Source organism: Lissotriton vulgaris, chromosome 3_1 (genome assembly GCF_964263255.1).
Source record: "Lissotriton vulgaris chromosome 3_1, aLisVul1.2, whole genome shotgun sequence".
Classification (NCBI taxonomy): Eukaryota; Metazoa; Chordata; class Amphibia; order Caudata; family Salamandridae; genus Lissotriton; species Lissotriton vulgaris.
The window spans coordinates 1670467590-1670490376 of NC_141689.1; the positions used below are offsets into that span (position 1 = coordinate 1670467590).

The 22787-nt window shown below is 40.3% G+C and overlaps 1 protein-coding gene across 13 annotated transcripts in view; it reads right to left on the reverse strand.

Annotated features, from left to right (window-relative positions):
* CAMK2D (calcium/calmodulin dependent protein kinase II delta) overlaps nt 1–22787 on the reverse strand; it is an 806647-nt gene that overhangs the window by 251667 nt on the left and 532193 nt on the right. For all 13 annotated transcript variants that reach the window (XM_086962149.1, XM_086962142.1, XM_086962138.1 and 10 more), the window contains exons 6-7: nt 12398–12470; nt 4059–4161 (exon numbers count right to left, since the gene is read on the reverse strand). In XM_086962149.1, the coding sequence (XP_086818275.1) occupies nt 4059–4161; nt 12398–12470 (176 nt within the window). The remainder of the gene's footprint in view (nt 1–4058; nt 4162–12397; nt 12471–22787) is intronic.

The window sequence follows — 22787 nt, forward strand, 5'->3', positions numbered from 1 at the left end:
GCCTGGTGTACTGGCTCTTAAGTCCCTTAACATAACATAACAAGAAGTGAGGAGGAGGCTCCAGTGTGTTGAGGGAGGTTGTTCCATGTTTTGGGTGCAATGTAGGAGAATGAGTGACCTTCAGTTTTGCTATTGTGAATGCAGGGAGTGTGTGAGAGTGAGGCTGAGCATAGGTTTCTAGTGGGTTGGTGAAAGTATGTGGCTGTTCAGGTATTCTGGTACTGTGTGTGTGAGAAGTTTGAATTGGCTGTGCTTGTGAATGGGGGTGTCAGTGAAGCTTTTTGAGGTGCAGTGTGATGTGGGTGTGGCATGGGAGGTCGAGTATGAGTTTGCAACAGTGTTCTGGATGGTCTGGCGTCTGTGTTAGAGTTGCTAGGAGATTCTGAAATAGAGAGTGGCGCAGTAGTCCACCCGGTTGTGTGATGGTACTTCGGTGTTCTGAGGCAACGATGTGAAGATCTTTTACAGCATATGTAGGATGTGGAAGGAGGAGGTGTGCCCTGCATTGACTTGAGCTGCTATGTTGAGCTTGTCATCTAGAATGATCCCTATATTTCTTGGGTTGTCTGTTGGTGTGGGTGTTGGTCCTATCTCCAAAGCCACCAGGTGGAGTCCAATGGGGACATTTTTGTTGCAGAAGACCATTACTTCTGTCTTGTTGGAGTTGAGATACAGGCAGTTGTTCGCATCTAGTCTGCTACCATGGTCATGCAGTTGGAGAAGTTGTTTCTGGTGGTGGTTGTCTTGTCAGTCAGGGAGCAGGTGTGTTGGGTATCATTGGGTGTAGGAATGACTGATGTCTTGTCGGCGAGTAGGGACATGTATATGCTGAAAAGGGTAGGGCTGAGTGACGATCCCTGTAGGACTCCGCATATCAGTTTCTTGGTCCCTGATATGAGGAGTGTCAACCTGACCCTTTGGGTTCTTCCCATGATGAAGGAACAGATCCATTTGAGAGCAGATCCTTGTATGCCAATCTCATGGAGTCTTCTGAGGAGGGTGTTGTGGGAGACAGTTTCAAAGGCTACAGAGAGGTTAAGCAGGATGAGGGCTGCTGTTTCTCCTCAGTCCAGAATAACTCAAATGTTGCTGTTGGCCGTGATGTGTGCTGTTTCAGTGCTGTGGTTCTTTCTGATTCCCGATTGAGTGTTTAATAGTAGAAGATTAAGTTCGAGGTGGGTTGTGAGTTGCTTGTAGGTGGACTTCTCAATCACTTTGGCTGGATAAGGGAGCAGGTAGATGAATCAGCTCACCATTTGGCTTTGTGAGGAGGATGTTGATTTCTGCAAGTTTCCGTTCATCCGGGAAAGTGACAGACGTGATGTAGGTGTTTATGCTGTGGGTCAGGATGGTGCTGATTGGTGATCTTCCCAAGTTGAAGATATAGTGGGGGCACTGGTCTATTGGGGCACCTATGCAAATAACATTGCAATGAATTAAGTACCAGCGGTGTGGTTAACAACACCACGTGACAAGATTTGTAGGGTATGAGGGATATGTTGGTGCCGCCAGCAGTCCCAGCATCATAGTAGAATCTCTGCCACTTGAAACTCGAACTTCTACTTATTGTGAAAAGATGTGCCATTATCAGCAACACAGTGAGCAGAAATATCATGGGTAGCTGCCAGGAGAGGAGGCATCTTCCATTTTTTGCTGATTAACGGAGCAGAGTAGAAACATCCTTCATATACACATTATATATGTATGCCTGTAAATTGTAAATTGATCCTTGTATAGCGCACTACTCACCCGCAAGGGTCTCAAGGCGCTTGTACGAATATCGCTGTGGAACCCATCCTGGCTTTCCCTGTGAGGCGTCCACTCCTGGGCACCCCCAAGGTGGAGGCCAGGTATCCTTAGCGTTTTGGGAGCCATTGTGGAGATTAAGCAAGCTATTGCCCAGAGTTGCAGAGTGGGACTCCATGATTGGAATAGGCACCGAGGCGAGAATTATCAGGTCCGTGGAATTTTGAGCCCAAGACCCGCCGAGGCGGGGAATTGAACCTTGGTCCCGGGCTAGACCTCTGCATCAGGGTCTGCCGCTCTAACCATTGAGCCACACTTCTGGATGGTGTGCAGATAAGAAGAGGAAGCTACTTTTCATTTGCTGTCTCAATTTCCGTCAGTTTTGTTTTGTACATGGAACCTAAACCCTGGTGAACTCCCGGACAGTTATTCACTATGCTGAGGCCTAGTGCAATAGTGTACACAAAATAAGTTTGCAATACTGTAAAGTTCTTTTTGCCAGAAATCCAATGTCACTAGGCATGGCATAGTTAAACAACGTGGTATATTGAGGATATACATCATACACTAATTGGTTTACATGTATGTTTGCAAACACAATTTCACAGACACACTTGCATCCTTGAGTAGATTTTCATTTAAAGTCATGAAACTGCTTATTCTGCTCCTTTAAATAACCTGACAGCCAATCCATATAATACATTTCCCAGTTGTCATTCTCAGAATAAAGACCAGCTGAGTGGACCGCCTCGGAACTTCATTGAGGAAGCAGAGATCACACACTAGAGAGCATCAACAAGAAAATCTATTAACCCAGTTCCCATCATCTGCCCGCAGCGGTTCCTCCATAGGAGGAGAGGAGCGTCACCCTCCCCCTTCACACACACTGCTGCAGAAACAGTGAAAAATAAAATGGTAATAAATCATTTTATTACCAATTTATTTTTTACTCTGAAGAATGGAGTGTGGTTGTAGGGCCACTGCATCATTGCTGCTGGTGGACAGCAATGAGGAGGTGCCACTTTGGTTTGAAGTGCGCATGTAGGTTTGGCCGGCTATCTCACTCCGGCCAGATTAACATGCGCAATTCAAACCTCTCCAACCCGGCAGTCTATGACAGCTGGGTTGGTGAGCAGGCACAGGCCTCCTGTGCTTTTTGGAGCACCTAGGCAGCATGCTCCAGACAATCCATGTGCTTCACTCATGCGGCTTCACAGCATGATAGCAGCGTCTGGAGTGGATAAGGTAGTTGGCTGAGTGACATCACCTCAAGCTTGGAGGAGTCTGGAGCGCACCAAGGATGTGCTGCAGGATAAGGTAAGTAACTTTTTTTGTCTTTCTTTGATGTTTATTTAATGTGTTTTAATGTAATTTTATAAGGGATGTGTGTTTTAATGTATGTAGCGCACCGCCTTACGTTTATGTCACTAACTGCCTCTGCATGCTGCACTACACGTCTGCGGCCTTTGTAACATTACATCAATGGTAAACCATAGCACATGTTAAAAACGGTGACTCGACATTGTTTATAATGTGTATTTGCTCAACTAAGCTTCCTAACCAACTTAACTGTCTCCCATTGAGCGCCTGGACACTTCTGCGACCATTTTTTCATTTCAACTGAAATAGTTCCAGCGATAGGTTGTGGAAGGTACATACAAGGTTTAAAGCCTACCGATTTCTTATATAACGCTGTGCTGTTTTTACTCCCCTGCCATAAACTGATAGTCCGCTTCGCCAAAGACTTGAGAAATTAAAATAATTGCACATGACTATAACAAACATTCACAACATACAAGCACTCACAAACAGCCAGCTTCAGCAAGAAATTACAAAATACAAATCTAACTCTAGGTGTGCGTGGACAGCAGGCCTCTGCGACACAGGTACAGTGGTGGAGGGAAATTCTTCAGAGCCCCCCCCCCCCCCCCCAACTAAAATTCAGAGGCTTGCATTACTCCATTGCAGTTAATATTTCAGGAACAGTACCATACCTTCACAGTCATGTTAAACACAGCAACTCTAGGACACAGCAAACATTTTACAAAGCAATGTTCGCATACAATGAGTGATACTCTACACTGACACACCAACAGCTAGGAAGCTATTCAGGCGAAGATCAGAAATGTGTTTTCTCTTAAAGTGTAACCAGCCTGTGGTAGACTTCAGATGCAAACGTTCATGTGAGGTTGCAAACTGCCAATCTTCAATAATGCAAGAAGAAGGGCTTATAAATAGCAACCAAGTACAACATATGTTCAACAAAGCACTAAAACAAGGACAAAAGACCTACTGCAGCCAAACATACTTACCAAACCAGGCTTGCTGGTCTCCCTGAACTTCAATGGCGAGACCAAAATCTGCAAGCTTTACTGCGGCTCCTTTGGATTTGCTAGCTAAAAGCAAGTTCTCAGGCTTTGGGAGAAAGAGGTCAAGATAAAAAAGAAACTTATTATATTAAATAAAATAGCATGTCAATCCTGTGAGGAAAGAAAGGTGAAAGGGAACATCAACTTGATTTTTCATTTAATAAGGGTCACTATTTGGTGAGAAAAAGACAATTTATCCCAAGAATAGTGGATTACTCAATAGGTTTGGTTGCTTCATTTCAAGATGGTTAACTAACGAGTGCCAATGACACGGTGGGTATGGCCCTTCTTTAATTAGCGGTGTGGCACAGTGTCTCATATGCATAAGTCATTATATAATTAGAGAAATGACTAGTAGAAATAAACTCAAATTGAGGATCTTCTTCCATGACCACATTTGCCTATGCATCCTTTGATGTGGTGAATAATAACTAGATCTAGAACTCCGAGTCTGGACAAGCACAGATATATTGTTTATTGGATCAATAAAACTGATTGCTGTGCCAAATGGTAAGCGCCGTAACTTGGCAGTAGCCTCTGTAGTATCAATACCCTGGAAAACATTTGCAGAGAGTATCGATCACAACTGGGTTTCTGAAGGCTGATGTGCCTATAGCATGAAATCGCACTGCATAAGTGAAGCAATCAGCAGGAAAAGCATGAATGGGGTCTTTGATAGGCAGCCGGAGTTCCATTCCAAGATCTGTTATGCCAGGCCTATATGATACAATTGTGTAAACGGCAGCAGGAAAGGACCTATGCACAAGTGAGAAAAGTGTGACTAAAAAGAGCAGATATTTGCAGGTTTCTCAAACTCTCTGGAAAGTAAATTCTGATCCATAACTCCCGCCCCAGTTTTTTGCTCACAGGACTCTGGTCCTTGGATCCTCTGCTGCGAGTCTCCTTAATAGAGCGTCACCCAGGGAAACTTTTAAAAAATGGATTTGAGCTGCAATTCAGTGCCTATCTTTTAAAATGAGGAAGGCCCTCTGTACAGCTGAGGTAAAGAGCTCGGAGAAGACTGCTCATGCCTCGTGTTCACATCTGCATTCACGAGTGTAGAGAATGAGAGAGGGACTACTTCTTTAACTCATCCTGGCATCAGCACACAGGTAACACATTAGCAGATGAGACTCAGTGTACATTGACTATGGCTTCCTAAGGCCTACTAATTAAATTGCCAATCCAATAAGAAATTCCACCTTTCTTTTTGGCTGAAGTTTTAATCTTGTAGCGTACGAACTGCTTTTACATTGAGTATGCTTTCCTTTATGCACTTATAAAATGGGTCCTTAATGGAATTCATGTGAGATAACCTCCCTAATCAAGTGAATTACTCTGCAGAGGAAGAGGTAGGGTTTGTGAAATCTCCAGAAGGCAATTAGCTGCATCTCCTTGACAAGCACTTGCAGGCTCTTCCCACATAGGACTAAGGGACAACAGGTAGACCTCTGGTTCCAGTCAGCACAGGGGAGTTCCTTTGAAGTGAAAACAAACAGATGTGAGGTCTCAGCTTGGCCCAGAGAGAGGCACTGGTCCCGGTTTCCCTTCGAGCAGCTATCTAGATTCTTCACAGAATTCTGTTCAGGGGTGTTGGACAACCAATGGACCTGCTCCCTGTACATGCCAGTTAGGAGAAGAGAGGTGATGCTGCTTCAACTCTGGATTAGAGAGGAGTCCCAGCTTCTGGAACTCCTTTTATAAATCCCTGCACAGGGAAGAGTACCCGAGAAGGAAAAGTGCAACCTCACAAGGCAAATTAGCCCTAGTCTGGACTGTGGAGGACCCATTCTGGACTTGAGGGGCTAGAAGGGGGTGGACATGCAGGGGACCATAATGGAAGGGGATCTTCCTTGGACTAATGCTAATTGGTCCTGCCAAACAAGCACCCTGCAAGCGGCTGAAGGCACGCCAGGTGCATGGTGAATTCAAGAAGGGAGAGTGGTCTGTTTTGAGGATTGTGAAGTGCTGTTGCCAGGTCAGGAGTTTTTGGGGGCTAGGCAGAAGGGCAGGTTTACGATCCATTAATGGGCTGCAACTCAGGAGGAGGAAGTCGCAATAAAAAGGTGTTGTTAAAATCATTAAAGTTACATCTACAGTTTTGAAGTCAGGATGACAAACTAGGGTCACCCATCCACTGCTTTTTCCCAGCTGCAGTGTGTGTCCTGAGCCTATAGAACACTCCTTGAACATCAAATCCTGAGTAGGTTTTGGGAATTCATCCCTGGGATGACTGTATGGCTTTGGGAGCCCCCGGATGACCTGCGCATAAATCCATGCTTCTATTATCATTGGCGCCCAACAGGGCCCTTAAAGGAGGTGCACCCAGTCCTCTCCCCCCAGTCTTTGGGAAGGGGCTAATTGTGCTAGGCTGGAATAGCTCTTTTAGGAGAAGGATAACCACCATAAAGCACTGATTGACAGCTACTTCAACAGAAATGGTAGACTTCAGGTTATGTCTCTTTCGGTGAGTGGCTGTGAGACAGACAACAACCCTGGTTGCACAGCAGTAGTCTGCAGCACACTCTTCCCTGGTGGTGCTGAGCCTGGAGCTGAAACAAAGTGGGGTGGTTTGGGAGTCCCATTTTTATACACAATTTCTGGACAGGTGATGTGGATCCACGGTCTCAAACTGCAGAACTGGTTTGGGGTGGTTCTTTCATGCTGCCTACTCAGGCTGCTCTCCAGACAGCTTGTGTAGAGTGATGCTTCTTACAGCAGATATCACTGGGGCGGTCTCTGACTTGTAGCACCCACAACACAGGCACAAAAGAGATGTTCGGTTTCTGAACCTAACTGTTACCAGCCCAACTGAAAAAGTAATCGGAGACAGACAAAAGGAAAGGCCTCAATTAGAAGCTCTCACCTCCGACAAAAGAGACTGAAGTCCAACCATACCTGGTTCTAACCACGGAACAGCAGTACTTAGAAGTCTAAACAGGAGCTCCTTGCTAACAAAAAGGCCCCACTTAATTTCTAAAGGTAGTCCTCCTCCTCACTTTAGCATCTGGTCTCCTCCCTCAGGGACTGGAATGCAGGCACTAGACCACCATTGTCAGGGAGTACAGACCTCGCCCTCTGTCTTCTACTATTCCAAAAAAGGGTCATCCAAAATGGATCCCACTGGCCTCCGTCACTCAGGCTCACTATACACACAGCTTATCACCACGAGTTAGATGCACTACACATGCACTTGACATACACATAGGATGCCAGAGCAAGGCTCTGTGCATGGACATAAAAGTAGAACTTTACACAATTGTGCCACTAGACCTCCATACCAGTGATAGAGATAAAAGGTCTGGTCACACAATTGATCTTTCTAAAACATAGTACGTGACCACCACCATTTATGCCCTTTACCTATGATAGCGGTTGCCATACAGGCTCCTCCAGGTCAAAAGACAGGTTGAGGACCCCATATAGACAGTGGAAAGTCTAGCACGTGCTTATATTTTGTGACATTAGGGCCATATATACATGCAGTTAGGTGCTCAGGGTAGAGGAACAAGTCAGTATTCTAACCTTGACCCAACAGGCACTAAACAAAGGTTCTATTGAAAGTAGATTTGTGATAGTTGCCCTAATCCTGAAGTTGTAGTAACCGGAAAGGTACTGCAAAAACTGTTCCACAATCAAAGAGGTTTTTCAAGCAGAAAAAGCACTAAAACAAAGAGCCCTGCCATGCATACATAGTCAACCAAGATGCTGTAAATGAGCATGTTCATTTGCAGCAACATCTGTAATATGCCACTGCTGTTTGACAATCTCATTTACTTGTAACGCTATTATTTATTTAGTTTCGGCTGACAGCAGACACGTCGGTACTGCCTTTAAACCTGTAGGTAACTGTCCATCATCTATGTGATGATTTTTTTGTTTCCATTCGTTTTAAAGCTATGAGTGAAGAGATTTAAATGGAACCAGGAAATCTAAGCCAGTGGTGCTGCATTACCACAATTGAGAATGGTATTGGCAGCTACTGTAGGTTTTCAAAATTAACATCAAATGTTGAGGGAAGGGCAAGGTATCGGGCAGAAAATTCAGACTGAAGGAATCATAACATTAATAAGTACGAGCTAGCTGGATAAGTTACCTCCTCGGATCCAGAGTTTATCTCTCCCTTTAATTAGAACAAGTCACCTAGTCACGAGGTTATACTTCCTGGATCAGTGCATCTATTCCACATATACGCACAGTGGCTTTGTTTTGCCTTATGGATCTGGGATTAAGAGAGAAATACTTGGCAAACATCTTTTTGGGACTTAAAACGTGAATCAGATTTACTGTTCTAAGACTCAACCTCACTGCTATGGTGTATATAAACCTACCAAAATGAGGTCAGGCACCAAGCTAAATATCTTCATAGCATCTGATATTTTTGTCATGTCTGCAGAATGCGATAAGGTATCACAAATGAAACAGTACCTGGTTTAAGTTGCTAACTATTCCATAGTACACAAGCAGGCCATTGCGCCCTCTGGCAAGTCCAACTTGTCTAGGGATAGGCCCTTGAGCAGACCGATCAAAGTGCCAATTATATGCTTTTCATATTGATCACAGGTGAACTTTGCACATTTGTAGCCATATTTGCATATCTGTGGATCACATGACACATAGCAAATTATTTTCTCTTCCAAATCAACAACAAACTATCCATTTTTTACACACCTCACTCTGATCAAGAAAGATTGGCTGCAGTTCTGATTGCCAAGAGGCACATACACCTTTGAAATGGGCAGACTGCAGGTGATATTAGATGCACCTTACACCAAAATGTATTGCACATACACAAATTGCATGCCTAAAACCGTGCCAACAAGATTGCGGCGTGGCATACTCATCCCACAGTCTTCCCCAGTAGCTCCCTGCACCATGCCTGCTCTCGCAAATATATTCCCTGACAAAAAGCCACAATTTTCACATTTTAGAAGCATGCATACTATGAACTGTGCACAGCCTCTTCATCCCCCGACAACTAGATTATTTTATTTCTGCCAATCCACTTAACAGGAACCCATAAACTGCCAGGCTACTCCACATGGTCATGCATCTATTTATTTCATTAGGACTACTGAGGGATGGGGAGGCTAAACAACAATTTAACATTAAGTGCAGCTTTAGCCTCTGTTTTCCTGTCCCTCATTCTAGGCTGAATCATAACTCTGCAACCCAATGTCCTGCTGCTGAGAGAACAAGCACTGGTTTCAAGGTGCCAATGGATGTTACCAGCGACATTCACAAATGCTGTTTACATTCGCTGTATATACAGATGCTGTTCATCCCAGTAAAGTCTCCCTTTTGCCCATGCTGTGGAAAAGTACAAAAAGCAAATTCCTTTCTGTATTTAATGGATTTAGAGGATAAACAATTTAATGTAACACAATAGTGCCATTCAGTGTATTTTTCTGATATAAAATAGTCCATTATGCATTCCAAAGGAAGGGCTTCCTTGAAGGCACAGTGATGCACAAATGGGCAATAGTACAAGGTAAAGAAGTAATGCTCCTCTGTGTGGAGCCAAAGCTCACTATGAATATTTTAAAGAATCAGTTGCTACATCTTGCATACAACTGCACTGTCGAGCATGACCTTTTAACTAGCAAGTGAGGACAGGACAGAGTTAATATTTCACAGTATATCAAACTTTCCTTTAAAGTTTTTATGCTGGCTTCTAACTTTTCGGCTGGGTGTTGGCTAGAACACCAATACGTGTATAACACTAATACAACATATTGTTGCGGGGAGTTCTTTATTGCTATGTGAGCTAAACCATTTTACCAAATATACAAGGAATTCCTTTATCATTTTTTATAGCACTCTTTATTCAATTATTTTAAATAAAATATATAAGTTTAGAAAACATTTTCTGTACATTAAATTATTAAAAAACGATATCCATTCCTAATACAGAACCGTTACATCATTGAAATGTTAATCTATTGTGTAAACACGGAGGTAACCAATTTGAACCTTCTTTATTTCATTTTTTTGGCAATCCAAATGAATAGTCTATATTTGAAGTTTGTAGTTCTTACAGGATACAGCAAACATATGTTTCATGGTTAAGAAATGCTTCCTCTTGGTTAAAATACATTTGAGATATTCTTATAAACTCCACATAAATAAACTATGAGATTTGTTTTTCTCTTGCGTCTTCAAACACGCTATAATGTAGTATGAAGTGGGGGTATGACAGATCATTGGCAACACTTGTTAGTCCACCATTAGTTTTCTGATTCAACAAATCAGAAGATGATTTGCCCTTTTGGGAAAAGAATAAAGCGTACTTTGGATCCTTTTAATGAATTTAAATCTTCAAAGTATGAACGTTGGACTAATTTTCATAGCTCTCTGCAATCGACTGGACGTAGGAGGCTTATTGAACTCATTAATGAAAATGCAGATTAACTATGATAACTAGTACAGTGTTCATACCTGGCGCGATAAGGGGGAAAATAGGTTATGATTTGTTGAATCGGAGAACCACAGGTACACTTACCTCTGTTGACAACGGTCCATCAGTCCTCCACTTGATGAAATACAGTAGAAGGTTAATCACATAGTTCTTTTTTATAGAGTTTGAGAACATCTCAAATTTAACTTCAATGAACAATGAAGAGATTGCGAATCATAAAAACATGTTGGCTATAACTTGTGAGAACAAGGAACCTTATAAAAATAATTAATTTGAAAAGAAAGAAAGTTTAACTTGTTCTATAATAGAGTAAGATTTCAATGATGTATTGGTCTGCACTAGGAATTGAGATAGTTTATTATTAACTTGTAGGACAGAGGATGTTTTGCTAACTTATTTTTTTTGCATAAAAGAATTGAATAAAGGGTGGTAAGAAAAATTATGAATGTAGACCTTACACATTTGGTAAAATAATGTAATTCACTTAGCAAGAAGAGCTCCCAACAAAAATATCCTGCAATGAAGTATAAGTCAGATGGATAACTGGCTAAGAAAATGGAAGCAGAGCAGGGTCATTAGGATCAGTTAACCCTTAAGTATAAAAAAAATAAATAAAAATAACAGGCTTGCCTCAAGTCGCCACAGAAGAAATTGGGCACCTTGGCAACTATGCTAGGTGTACTGCACACCTTGGTGCATAATGTGTACTTTGCTAAAAGTTTGGGCGTGCCTTCCTTGCAAGCAGAACTGCAGCCAAATCAGCAGAAATCAAATGATCTCCAAAGCTGTGACCAGTGACGCCACTCACCTTCAAATCCCGATGGACTACGCCCATCTGATGGCAGTGTAGCACAGCCTCCATGATCTGCTGAATGCAATGACTGCATGCAAACACCAGGGGCGTGTGTTAGTTCTACACATACACTCACTGCCTGTTGACACCTGTTGTAAAATTGGATTAAAAACAATGCAAGCAGAGAACAACTGGGGGAATACTGCTCAACTCGGGCACTCCCGGCTTTAGGGGAACAGCAGCCACATCAACGTATTTAAAACACCACAATGCGAGCTATAAACCTTGCAAGTGGTTCGCTTCAAAATTTGGAGGGGGGTTTCAAATTACCTGGAGCTGCTGTTTTACCAGGTGCAAACGTTTAGAAATGTACTGTTTACACAAACAGCACATTCCTCAAGCGACTCTTATTGGCCCTCGGGGGAGACTAAATGGGAGGTACCTCTTTTTGGTTACTACCCACTGGCCTTGCTCAATGCAGTGAAGGAACCACCAATTAGGTTAACATCAAATCAATTACTGTACTTTGAGCTTCTGGCTGCACGGTTTAGGTTTCCTCTATTGTCATTGGCTGCGGGGTTATTTAGTAGCTGAGAGAGCAATATTTTAACCAGTTGTTCTGCTGCAGCGACTCATGGTCTCAGAGCACAGCTAGTGTTATCCATCTGCAGAATGACATGCATCACAAGCCAAGCGAGGGGCCAGGTGCTCAGTCAATGAATGAGTGCTGCAGCTCTGGCTCCCCCCACTCTTGTTTTATAAAGATGTAAACATTGGAATAATTCATGTGACAATGCAAATTTTTGTGGGTGTATTAAGATTAAAGATGCGCTCCTTAAATAAGCAATTACGTCCCCGGGCCGTGATGCATATCAAACGTATTGAGCTGGCAAACTGCAAAGAGAAATCATGCTCCATTTCCACAAGATAATTGAATTAGAATGGGTGACGGGAGCTAAGCGAAGGAAGCTAGCTCCTGCCACCGTATCTACACCCTTCATTCACCCCCAACAGCCCCAAAAAACAGAAAACCTGTTTTTGCCCAATTTATGGGCACCGCTCTATACTGACCTTAAGGTCTCTGTGAACTATGCCATTTACGTGACAATGATTTACACTTTCTAGTATCTGCTGAATACAATGACTGTAAAGATACAAGGGCAAAATGGAAGGGAAAACATTTTAAAGGCACATAATCACATTGAATGCACATTAACACTGAACTGACAAAATTAAAATCAACTCATCTTAACATAAATCAACTTTACATTGAACAAGGTATGCTGAAGACATCAGGTCGAACAAAAATTACATTTAACAAATAGGGGCCCAAATCTGCCAAAACGGTCGAGCATGTGCTATTTTAAGGTTAATTTATAATGCAATAATTAATCTTTGAATACATTGACATTATTATAAATGCAGAGCGTGTTAACTTTAAAGGGACAACATGGACTAATGGGAGATCTGAGGGTAAATCACACACTCTGGGTCACAGAATTTAAAATCTCTAACACGATTAAGCAGATCTGGGCTCACATCATGAAACTTAGTTGGCAGATGACTAAAATGAAATGTTTCATGTTTTATTTTATGTTCAGAAAAATTTAATCTTAAATCACTGTACTCTGGTGTTACAAGGAAGAACTGTGATTTTTTTTACATGTACAATAGCAAAACTCTTTGGAAAGAGATTTTCGATTTCATTGTCAATGTAGGGTAAATCTCCAGTTACTTACTTGTAGGGTAGTTTCTCTATCATCCTTTACCTTTTCAGATTACCTACTTGTTGGGTACCTGGAAAAAGACATTGAGTGTCCAGAAGCCTGAGAAATCAACTGAAACATGCTAAAAGTGTAACAAAAAAATGCAGAAGAGGGGGCATATTTTTACTCCACATGCCTAACAGAAACCGTTGTTTCATTTAGTGAACGGTGGAAAGCACCTCGGTTCTGAGTAACATCATGAGCAGACAGTGACCACTATCTATCGAGACGTCACTGACAGAAAGCACCTATTAAATGAGAATGACTGTCAACATCTTTGGTATATAGGTATAGAACAGCCCTTCTAACATCATGACTATTTTTTACTTCATTAATTATTGCCAATAGGTAACCAAGAAGGATGAAGGCAGGGGTGTGGTTTGCTACAGTTTCACTGGCGACACTAGGTATCAGGCGTAGAAGATGGTTGGATAAGGTATTGAATGGAAGTGGAGGCTGCATTCCTCTTCATTAGAGATGTTGTTTAAGAGCAGTATTGATGTTTTCAACCACAATGTAATATGACAGCACATCTAAAACTCCATCAGATGGTGTACGAGGTGAACAAACTAGTTGGGCATCAACTTGCAGTTCGTATGCGTCAACTAGAGACTACCAATACAATTCATGAGATATTAGATCCTACAAAAGGTGTAGTCACTGACCCAGAAGACATAAAGGAATCCTTCTTTCAATTTTATAGCACATTATATACGGAGGGCGGTGGCGATAACATAGAAAAAATGACAAAAGAATATCTAGATTTTAAAAATCCTGCTAGTTTTTGTGAAACGAATCAAGTGGTACTACAAGAAGACCCGAATTTAGAAGAGCTACAACAAATAATTAGGAATTTACCTAAGGGTAAGGCGACAGGTTTAGACAGTCTACCGTCGGAATTTTTCCTAACATTCCCAACGGAATTGCAACACAATGTTGAAACTATTTGGTTACATTTTCAGAGGGGGATCCCCACCTAAATCCTGGTCTAGTGCAAAAATAATATTCCCCAAGAAAAATAAACCCCCGGAACAATTAGGTTCATATAGACCAATTACCCTCATCAAGGCAGACTTGAAAATTTACTCGAAATTACTTGCAAATCGTTTGGCCCCAATTATACATAACGTTATAGCTAATTACCAACATGGTTTTGTCCCAGGAAGATCTACTACTGATCACGTACATAGAGTAATTACGCTGTTTGACCAATCAAGAATTTCAGGAGACCCTATGGCCCTCGTACGATTAGATGCTGAGAAGGCCTTTGATAGGGTCTCCTGGAACTTCCTTTGGGCAGCTTTGAAGAGGGTTGGGATTCCCCCAAGCTTCAATAAGGCCATACAACAATTATATGTCAACCCGGCAGCTGTTTATCGGTTAACGGCAGCCTGACTAAGTCGTTTAAGATATCTAGGGGAACAAGACAAGGCTGCCATTGTTCTCCTCTGCTATTTGCCCTGTATCTAGATCCCTTTATACAAAGACTGGAAAATAATAGGGAGATAGAACCAATTCTAACAACATATCTCTACGAAAATTTTTGCCTACGCAGATGACATTGCAATCGTCACTAGGAACCCTGCAACAACTATGCTAGCTATCGATGAGGCCGCCAAATTCGGGGCAATTGCCGGATATGCCCTCAATCAAGGTAAAACCCAAATTGTGATAAATGAAAATGTGGTTTTTGCAGACTCTAGAGTTACACCGAATGCAACCTACTTGGGGATATCTATTACCACAAAACTAGAAGATCTGGTTGATCTCAATGTAAAACCTGTTTTAAGGACTATGCAAAAAGATCTCCATAGACCTGATAACCTACATCTTTCCTTGATTGGTAGAGTGAATGCCATAAAGATGTTTTTTTCCCTAAATTGCTTTATTTATTTAGAGCAATATGCCTAGAATTCTCGGATACCTGCCTAAAGTCTATGGAACGTACTTTTCCAAGTTTTATATGGGCCTATTCCCAACCAAGACACGCATTAAAATTACTCACTTTACCAAAGGAACGGGGGGGTCTAGCCTTACCCAATTTGCGATCCTACTATTGGGCTGTAACCCTGATTAATAGTCAAGAGCTTCTTCAAATTGAAACAGTGAGCGAGTTATCTTGGGGTGAACAAGTAACTATTAATAAACTAATGATAGGTGAAAAAAGTTAAGGATATTTATGGCGTCATTTATATGATAGCTATCATAAAAAAGTAAAATTTAAGCCGCTTCTACACTCATTTAAAATAGTGGAAACAATAAGAAAAATGATGGACATTGGGCGAGTTTCACACGATACACTTTTTAATGATAATCTAGAACTGCCTGAAATATTTAGGGATAACTGTATGAAGAAATGGGAAGCAGCTGGAATTACACATTTTGGCAATCTCTGCTCTTCTGCGGGGCTTCTCTCATTTGAAGAATTAAGAGGGAAATATCAAATTAATAATCGAGATTTTTTCAAATACTTACAAATCCGGGATTATATCACTAGAAGAAATCTTAGTGGAATTCTTTGCAAAAAATGTGAGATATTTGAGGCACCGTCGTCCGTAAAAGTAAACACTATTAGTGAAATATATACCTTATTAATCAACTTAGCGCCTGATGATATAGGAAAGACAGCATCGAAATGGGAAAATAAAATTGGTATATCTTCCTTAGAATTTGGGAGAACTATGGCTATGTCACAAACTTGTCTATTATCCACCATATTACAGACGCAATTTTATAAAACTTGCTTCATGCTATATTATACTCCGGATAAAATTGCAAAATGGGGCCCCGGTAAAGGAACCTACTGTCCCAGCTGCCATACTTCTAATGCGGACTGTGTACATATATTCGCCACATGTGTCGGCCTAACCCAATTGAAACTGGATATGGAGAGGTTCATCTCCGCGGTGGTGAAGAACCCCATCAACCTAACCATTGAAATTATGCTTTTAGTAGCGACAGACCCTAATTGGGCAGGACAAGGGGTGGAATTTATATTTATTTCAATGGCGGTTTTTAGAATGTGTATTGCTTCGGCCTGGTTAGACAAATATGCTCCTTCATTTCAACAATGGCTTGCAAGATTACTGGCCGCAGTTAGATTGGAAATTGCAATTTATGAAGGGAAAGGTAGAAGGAAACGCACTGTAGGCATGAAAATCTGGGCTCTGTTACAGGAATGGTGTGATTTGCAAAGCAATAACAATCCGTGATTCCTTTAAACCCAACATCGTGACATTTGCTTTACTGTTAGGGTAGAATTATTGGGGAACAACTCTTAAACAAGGCCGCTATCTGATTGACGAATTCACAATTGCCTTTGTATTTGATTTTTATTGTGTTTATCTAGATTTCGTTTGGAATACTACTACATAGGGCAGCTATGTGACTGATTAACCCGAGGTGGCACCAAGTAATCCTTGGTGTTAAACATATGTATAATTCGGTTTATATGCTTTTCTTTTCTTTTTTTCTTTCTGCTCTACAACTTTGCCTGACTATGGGGTGGGGGTGTTAGGGGGCTAAAGTGAATATTGCCAATTCAAACGTATGTACTCAATGATCATAAAAAAATACAATAAAAATTAAAAAAATAAAAAATAAAAACTCAAAGAAGTCCACAAAAGATGATATGTCCAAATTCAACTATTCACTGGATGTGTGAAATTTCCATTCTTTTGTTTTGTAATCACCAAAAATGAAAAAACACAAAAAATATTTAACCTGCTTGATTGGTGATTAAAACCACTGTCAATGTGGCTAATGTTATAAGACACAGGAGCTAAAACAGCCCGCACTCAACACACTTTGTTCTGATCCAGCAACAATAGCTAGCCAAGCCAGCATTGTGGCAAGACGTGGACACCGAAAGACTAGGTTGAATGGACTCAACCTCCACATCTTTGATGGAAGTCAGTTGCACAAAGGCAATTTTGTGAGGTTTCTGAAGCTATTTATGAAAGGCAACGTATTTAGAGATGAGGGAAGCTGAAATGCTAATGTCAAGACCTTCATGAATCAAACCTCATTCAGAAAGTTCTTCTCAGTAGTTGAAAAGGTCTGAACTGGACCTTAAGAGACTGCAGCACGATTTGTGGCAGTGGATATTATACCTTTGCTTTAAACCATTTAGAAGAGAAAGCAAATACCACTAGAAAATAACTATGTACAAGAATTAGAAAATTGGGGCAGCTCAAATAGGAGCTTTAAAAAAAGTTAATTATACAAAATCAAGTGATCTTAGCACAACGTGGATCCCAACAGACTGTGCATTCAGTCGCAGTGGCTGTGCATTGAGGCAGTCCTGACTTAGGGAGATTATCACACAGATGCACCTTAGCTTGAATAATATGTATACCAGTTTGATTTTATGCAGACAATATCCTGATACACTACCACTTACAACAAAAAATGTGTTAACTTCTTGGCATATCTTACCACTTTGTTCCCTTTCTCACTACAAATAACTCCAACCATCTCCTAATATCTTTTCAGAATTAATGGGTTTGCTGAAGTCTTGTTGACAAAACAGGCCAGCTGTAGGCTAACTCTTTGCTGCATGCCTCATGAAAAAATAGAAACATTGTAAACAGCTTACTTGATTTCCATGTCTCTATCTCTTACAAGTAAAAGCACATCTGTAATCTTGAAGTCTTGTATCACCCTATTGGATGGGAAGTTTCTAGACACTTGTGCTATTTGTAAGAAACAGGACTGTCTCATAATTGTTCCTTACCTTTCCAGTCCAAACAGATTACATACGATCTGTAGTACACACATCTGGTGTTCTCCAGATTACGGGCATTCACAAAATGGATTCCAATTGATGTTTATGTGAAATTAATTAGTAGAAAATTTGGATTTCAATAAGCAAAAAATAATAACTTATAATAACTCAATATTAACTTCCACTTTCCAAACGCCAACACGAAATTATCTGCTAACAATCATCAAGTAGTGAAGATGTTTCTAGGTAATCTTTACTGAGCCGCACTCAAGGACACTTCAATACCTTACCAAGTCTTTACTCAACTAAAAAATATATAGTAGCTGACTGAAGTGCTGAAGACTGGCAAATGAGTCATTTTATCAGAGGAAGCAAAATGTAACATTTAAAGTGAGATAACTCGAAAGTGTAAATCTTTCACTGACAGGACAAATGATGAATATAATTCAACATGTAGAATCTATGGTGTCTGCAACAGCCAATGTTAGATTATAGAAAGATATATATTTTCTTTACACACATTGTGATAGAAATATCATTTTACACAATCGAAATTTCACTTGGATATTACAAGAGTAAAAATAAAGATGATTTGAAATAAATTCTAGTGTATTACAATCAAGCCTCAAACTAGATCATAGAAAGAAAGAAATGAGCACACTCTGATCTATGGATCCCTAAAATCTGGCCAGTGCACCTACTGGCCAACAATTAACTAGGATACACCTTAGGAACGGTCTCAATCCATTTAGACCAAAAACAAAGTTTTATACCATACCTATAACTGTGTTGGGGACAGAAAAGCAGGTTTTGCTCTAACCTTAGAAGAAAACAGCACAGAAAAGGGGAATATTACATTTGGCATTGGGTTTTTTGCTTCTTCGTGAAGATAGGGGTGTATCATGTGCACTCAGAAGTATTGTTCAGTGCAATCTCCTACTCCCTTAAACGACCAGAAGCGATTTCATTATGCAAAGGATATTGACTACATTTGTGAAAGGCGAGCACACAGTCACAGTAATACAGATACTGGTCTGTACTCTGCTGGAATTTAAGCATTTACAACTCTTCCTCTATGGAGTAATAATAGTGTGCTGGTGCCCCTATTTAACGATGCCTCATAATTGGAGATAAACGAAGCTAAACAACAAACGCAAGTAAGAGAAATGTAGATCAAACATCTCTGAACAAAGCAAGTTGCTTTTTAAGTGGATAAATGTAAAGTGAAAACTAATAAATACAGTTTTTGAAAAAGCATTAGAAAAAGTAAAAATCCAGATGAAAGGATAAAAGATGACTGGGAAATAATTTTTCTATACTTTTAACAAGTCCACCAGAATGCTGGTTAGAGAATGCGGAAAGAGCCTTGCAAAGTCTTAAGTGCACAACTTTTTCACTATGTTTAGCTGAATGATCTGGCTTCTGGAACCTCAATTGAGCTTTAAGGAAACTAACAAGTGTTTAATATAAAAAGTTGGATGTTAGAGAACTTTGTAATATAACAATCCATGTATACATTTGAAACAACTTCTTATTCCAACAGAAATTATAAAGAAAACATTTACACTGAAACCGACATGTGATGAATGTACTTTTTACAAGATTCCTTTGTGTCAAGCATAACACAAAAACACAAAGTGCAGATAAACTAAAAAACAAAAAACAAATACACTTTCCTGGAAAGATCACATGATAAAAAAAGTCACTTTCCTGGAAGGTTATTGTTGACAAAGATACACATACTGCGGTTAAAACACAAGGGTCAGTCGTGAAAAGATGGTTACATTATATCAGGGGCTTTCTCCTAACAAAGAAATTGAGTTTAAACTTAAAGTTTGCAAATACGTTTAATGATTTGGAATATGCACAACTACCTCAATTTCCATATAGGTATATTCAGTCTTACAAATTCAATCTATAAATTTATCTTAAACAAAAATGCATTTAGAATGCACAGGCTATCATGCATATGCCACGTCATACTTTCATATACATTTTTTCAATATACTTGTCTGTGACCTGATTAAAAGGTCTAGTTACTAGATTAGACAACATAGACGCAGGAGCAGTGACAGCTGCAGCCCTACTTGTGAGGTTAACAAAGTGTCTTTGCTTCCAATTCTTGTTCCCTTCTCAAGACTAGTAGTGCTTACAAATGCTAGTGCAGTCTATTATCAGCATTTCTGATGTAGTCTAAATCTGCTTCCAATTTGGGCTGCTCTCACATTCATGAGAAAAGGACACTGTTTTTTTGTCATGAGTAGGCACACTTTTTTCCCAAAGACATATTACTGCTTTTGCTGGATATTTTCAGGTGCAGCTGGACCATTGCTAGTTTAGAATTGATCTTCAAATAGGTCTTGTCATTTAAGGATTCTACATAATGTGGTCTTTTATCTGTAGCACAGACTGAGGGGAGGAGGGGATCTTGATTAAGTGCCAGGTAACTGATATTTATTCAAGCATTGGTTTGGACTCAAGAAATGTACACTGCATCCCACTACAAGAGGTTAAACAAAGTACAACAAATGTGACTTTACTATCCAATCACCGGTTAGGGAACACAAAGGGCTGTATGTTAGTACCTGGAGGGAAGGAGTTGTTACATAGGCCTACTGCAGAAACATTCTGCCACATTTTTAGCTGCCTAATAAATCCTTTCCTTTATAGTGGTTTCATTTACTTAACCTAAATCTGTAATTGTTTGCAAATCTAATTCAAAGCTGGAAAGCTGCAAAACAGTCTATATTTTTCTATACTACAGTACGATCATGTCGTTTATGAACAAAGCCTGTTATTATATTTAAAACATGTTTTTTTTTTTTTTTAAAAAGGACAGAATGATCAATTTACCACCGTCTTGGGTCTCACTGTTTAGTTGTTGTATGTCAACTTGTTTTAATAATTCAAAAGTAAATAGATCCTAAAAGTGAACTCTCTGCCAAGATAATTTACATCCTTTTATTTCTCCACAAATATATCCGGGTGTCCTAGCAGTTCTAGATGCAAAGACTGTTGGCATGTGCATCTTCCTAATCACACACCCCTGTAAAACATACACCAAATAGATATAACTGAGAGGAACAATTCGAAAATGGGGTTAGAATGTTGGCAGATCTGCAGGAACATTCTCCCAGCATCGTTCTATTTGTATGCTGATTTACATTCACAGCATGCTTTATATTTTCTGCTTACAAATGTAAGTGGAGTATGCTGGATGCAGTTTTTCTTTTAAATTCGACAGAGCCAGAAAGGTACTGTAAAACTGCTAACAAACGTTTAGTTGTACGTCCAAGTATCAACAAGTTCACAGATGCTGCTATTCACCATCACATCACAAACACCGTTGTTCTAATCAACTGTAGACTACACCGAGTGTTTTTATATGAGGAAAACTAACAGAGTAAATTGTGATGACCACTCTGATACACCACTTTAAGTGATAAAGACTACTGATAATAGTCATTTGATAAGGTTTAGCACACTTCCAGTGCATCACATGTTGGTTATTGATGCAACATACTTTGACCATTGAAGGTCCAAGCAAGGGAGGGAAGGGAATGGAATAATTGAAGAAAGACTGATGGTTCCTAAGATGTCGGTTATAGCATAACAGGGTCCATAGAAATGTTTGTCCTGAGATTTATATCAGTATGTAAGTTATGATCTTAGAATGGTCCTTTGAACTGTACAAGACAATTGGGTAAATAATCATGAAAAGCTAAATGTGCAACTCTAAGTCAAATCAACTGTGCTTGGGTATTTCAAGAATACAGCTAAAAGAACAGACAGCTATTATATTTTATTTGCTTCTCTACTGGCCTTAACAAAACTATGCCATTAGAATTCCGGATATTAAATTGGAAATATTTTCCAAATATATCACTGGGACTTAATTCCTTAATGCTATAAAGATAGATCTGTACTCTTTGGACAATTTATAAAATTATTCCTATGAACAAGAGAAGGTAACATCCATTGCCAATTATTCAGTCAATCCCTAAAAGTACATGCATATAAATGGTAAGGAAAATTCTACTCATTAGTCTGCATCTGTTCTTGGCAGGTAGAGCTGTAGATTTGCATACTTGTGCATAGATCACCATCTGGTGTTGGGCTTGGATGTTTGCACTTTGTTTTTGTCTTGGAAGAAGTCTTTGTAGTCACAAGGTAGGTGACTCCTACTTGGGACGATAGTGCGCATGGGCATCAACTTCATCTCCAGATTGTTTTGCCATGTAGGGTTATGATGGAGTTAGTAAGAAATAAAAAAGGATGTCCATGTGTAATGTATCTAAGTAAGATAATACTGGAACAGATAGAGGTATCCAGGGAGGCGGGTGGGCGTATACAAATCTACAGCTCTACATGCCAAGAACAGATGCATACTGATAGAAGCATTTTTCGTTTGCGGCATATGAGCTGTAGATCGTATACTTATGCATAAACTACACAGCAGTTACCTCTTTAGAGGTGGCTACCTGTATCTGTTGCAGTGGTTTGAAAAAGTGTTCTTAATACAGCCTGGCCCAGGCTAGCTTGTTTTGCCTGAACATCTACACAATAGTGTTTTGTGAAGGTGTGTAGTGTAGACCAAGTTGATGCTTTGCAGATGTCATTTAGGGCAATGTTCCCTAAGAATGCCATAGATACCCCTAGTTTACGTGTAGAGTGAACTCTAGGGGGAATGGTTAAGGTGCGTTTGGCTATAGCATAGCATATCTGGATGCATTTAACAATCAACCTTGCAATCCCTGCTTTTGAGATGGGCTTGCCATTATGAGGTGGGGAGAAAGCCACAAAAAGTTGTTTAGTCTTTCTAAAGGACTTTAATCTTTCAATGTAGTAAAGTATAGCTCCTTTCACATCTGGGGTGTGAAGAGCTTGTTCTGCTACTGAGTCTGGTAGAGGGAAAAGCACTGGGGTGTTCTACAGACGGCTGGTTAAGGTGGAAAGCAGACACAACTTT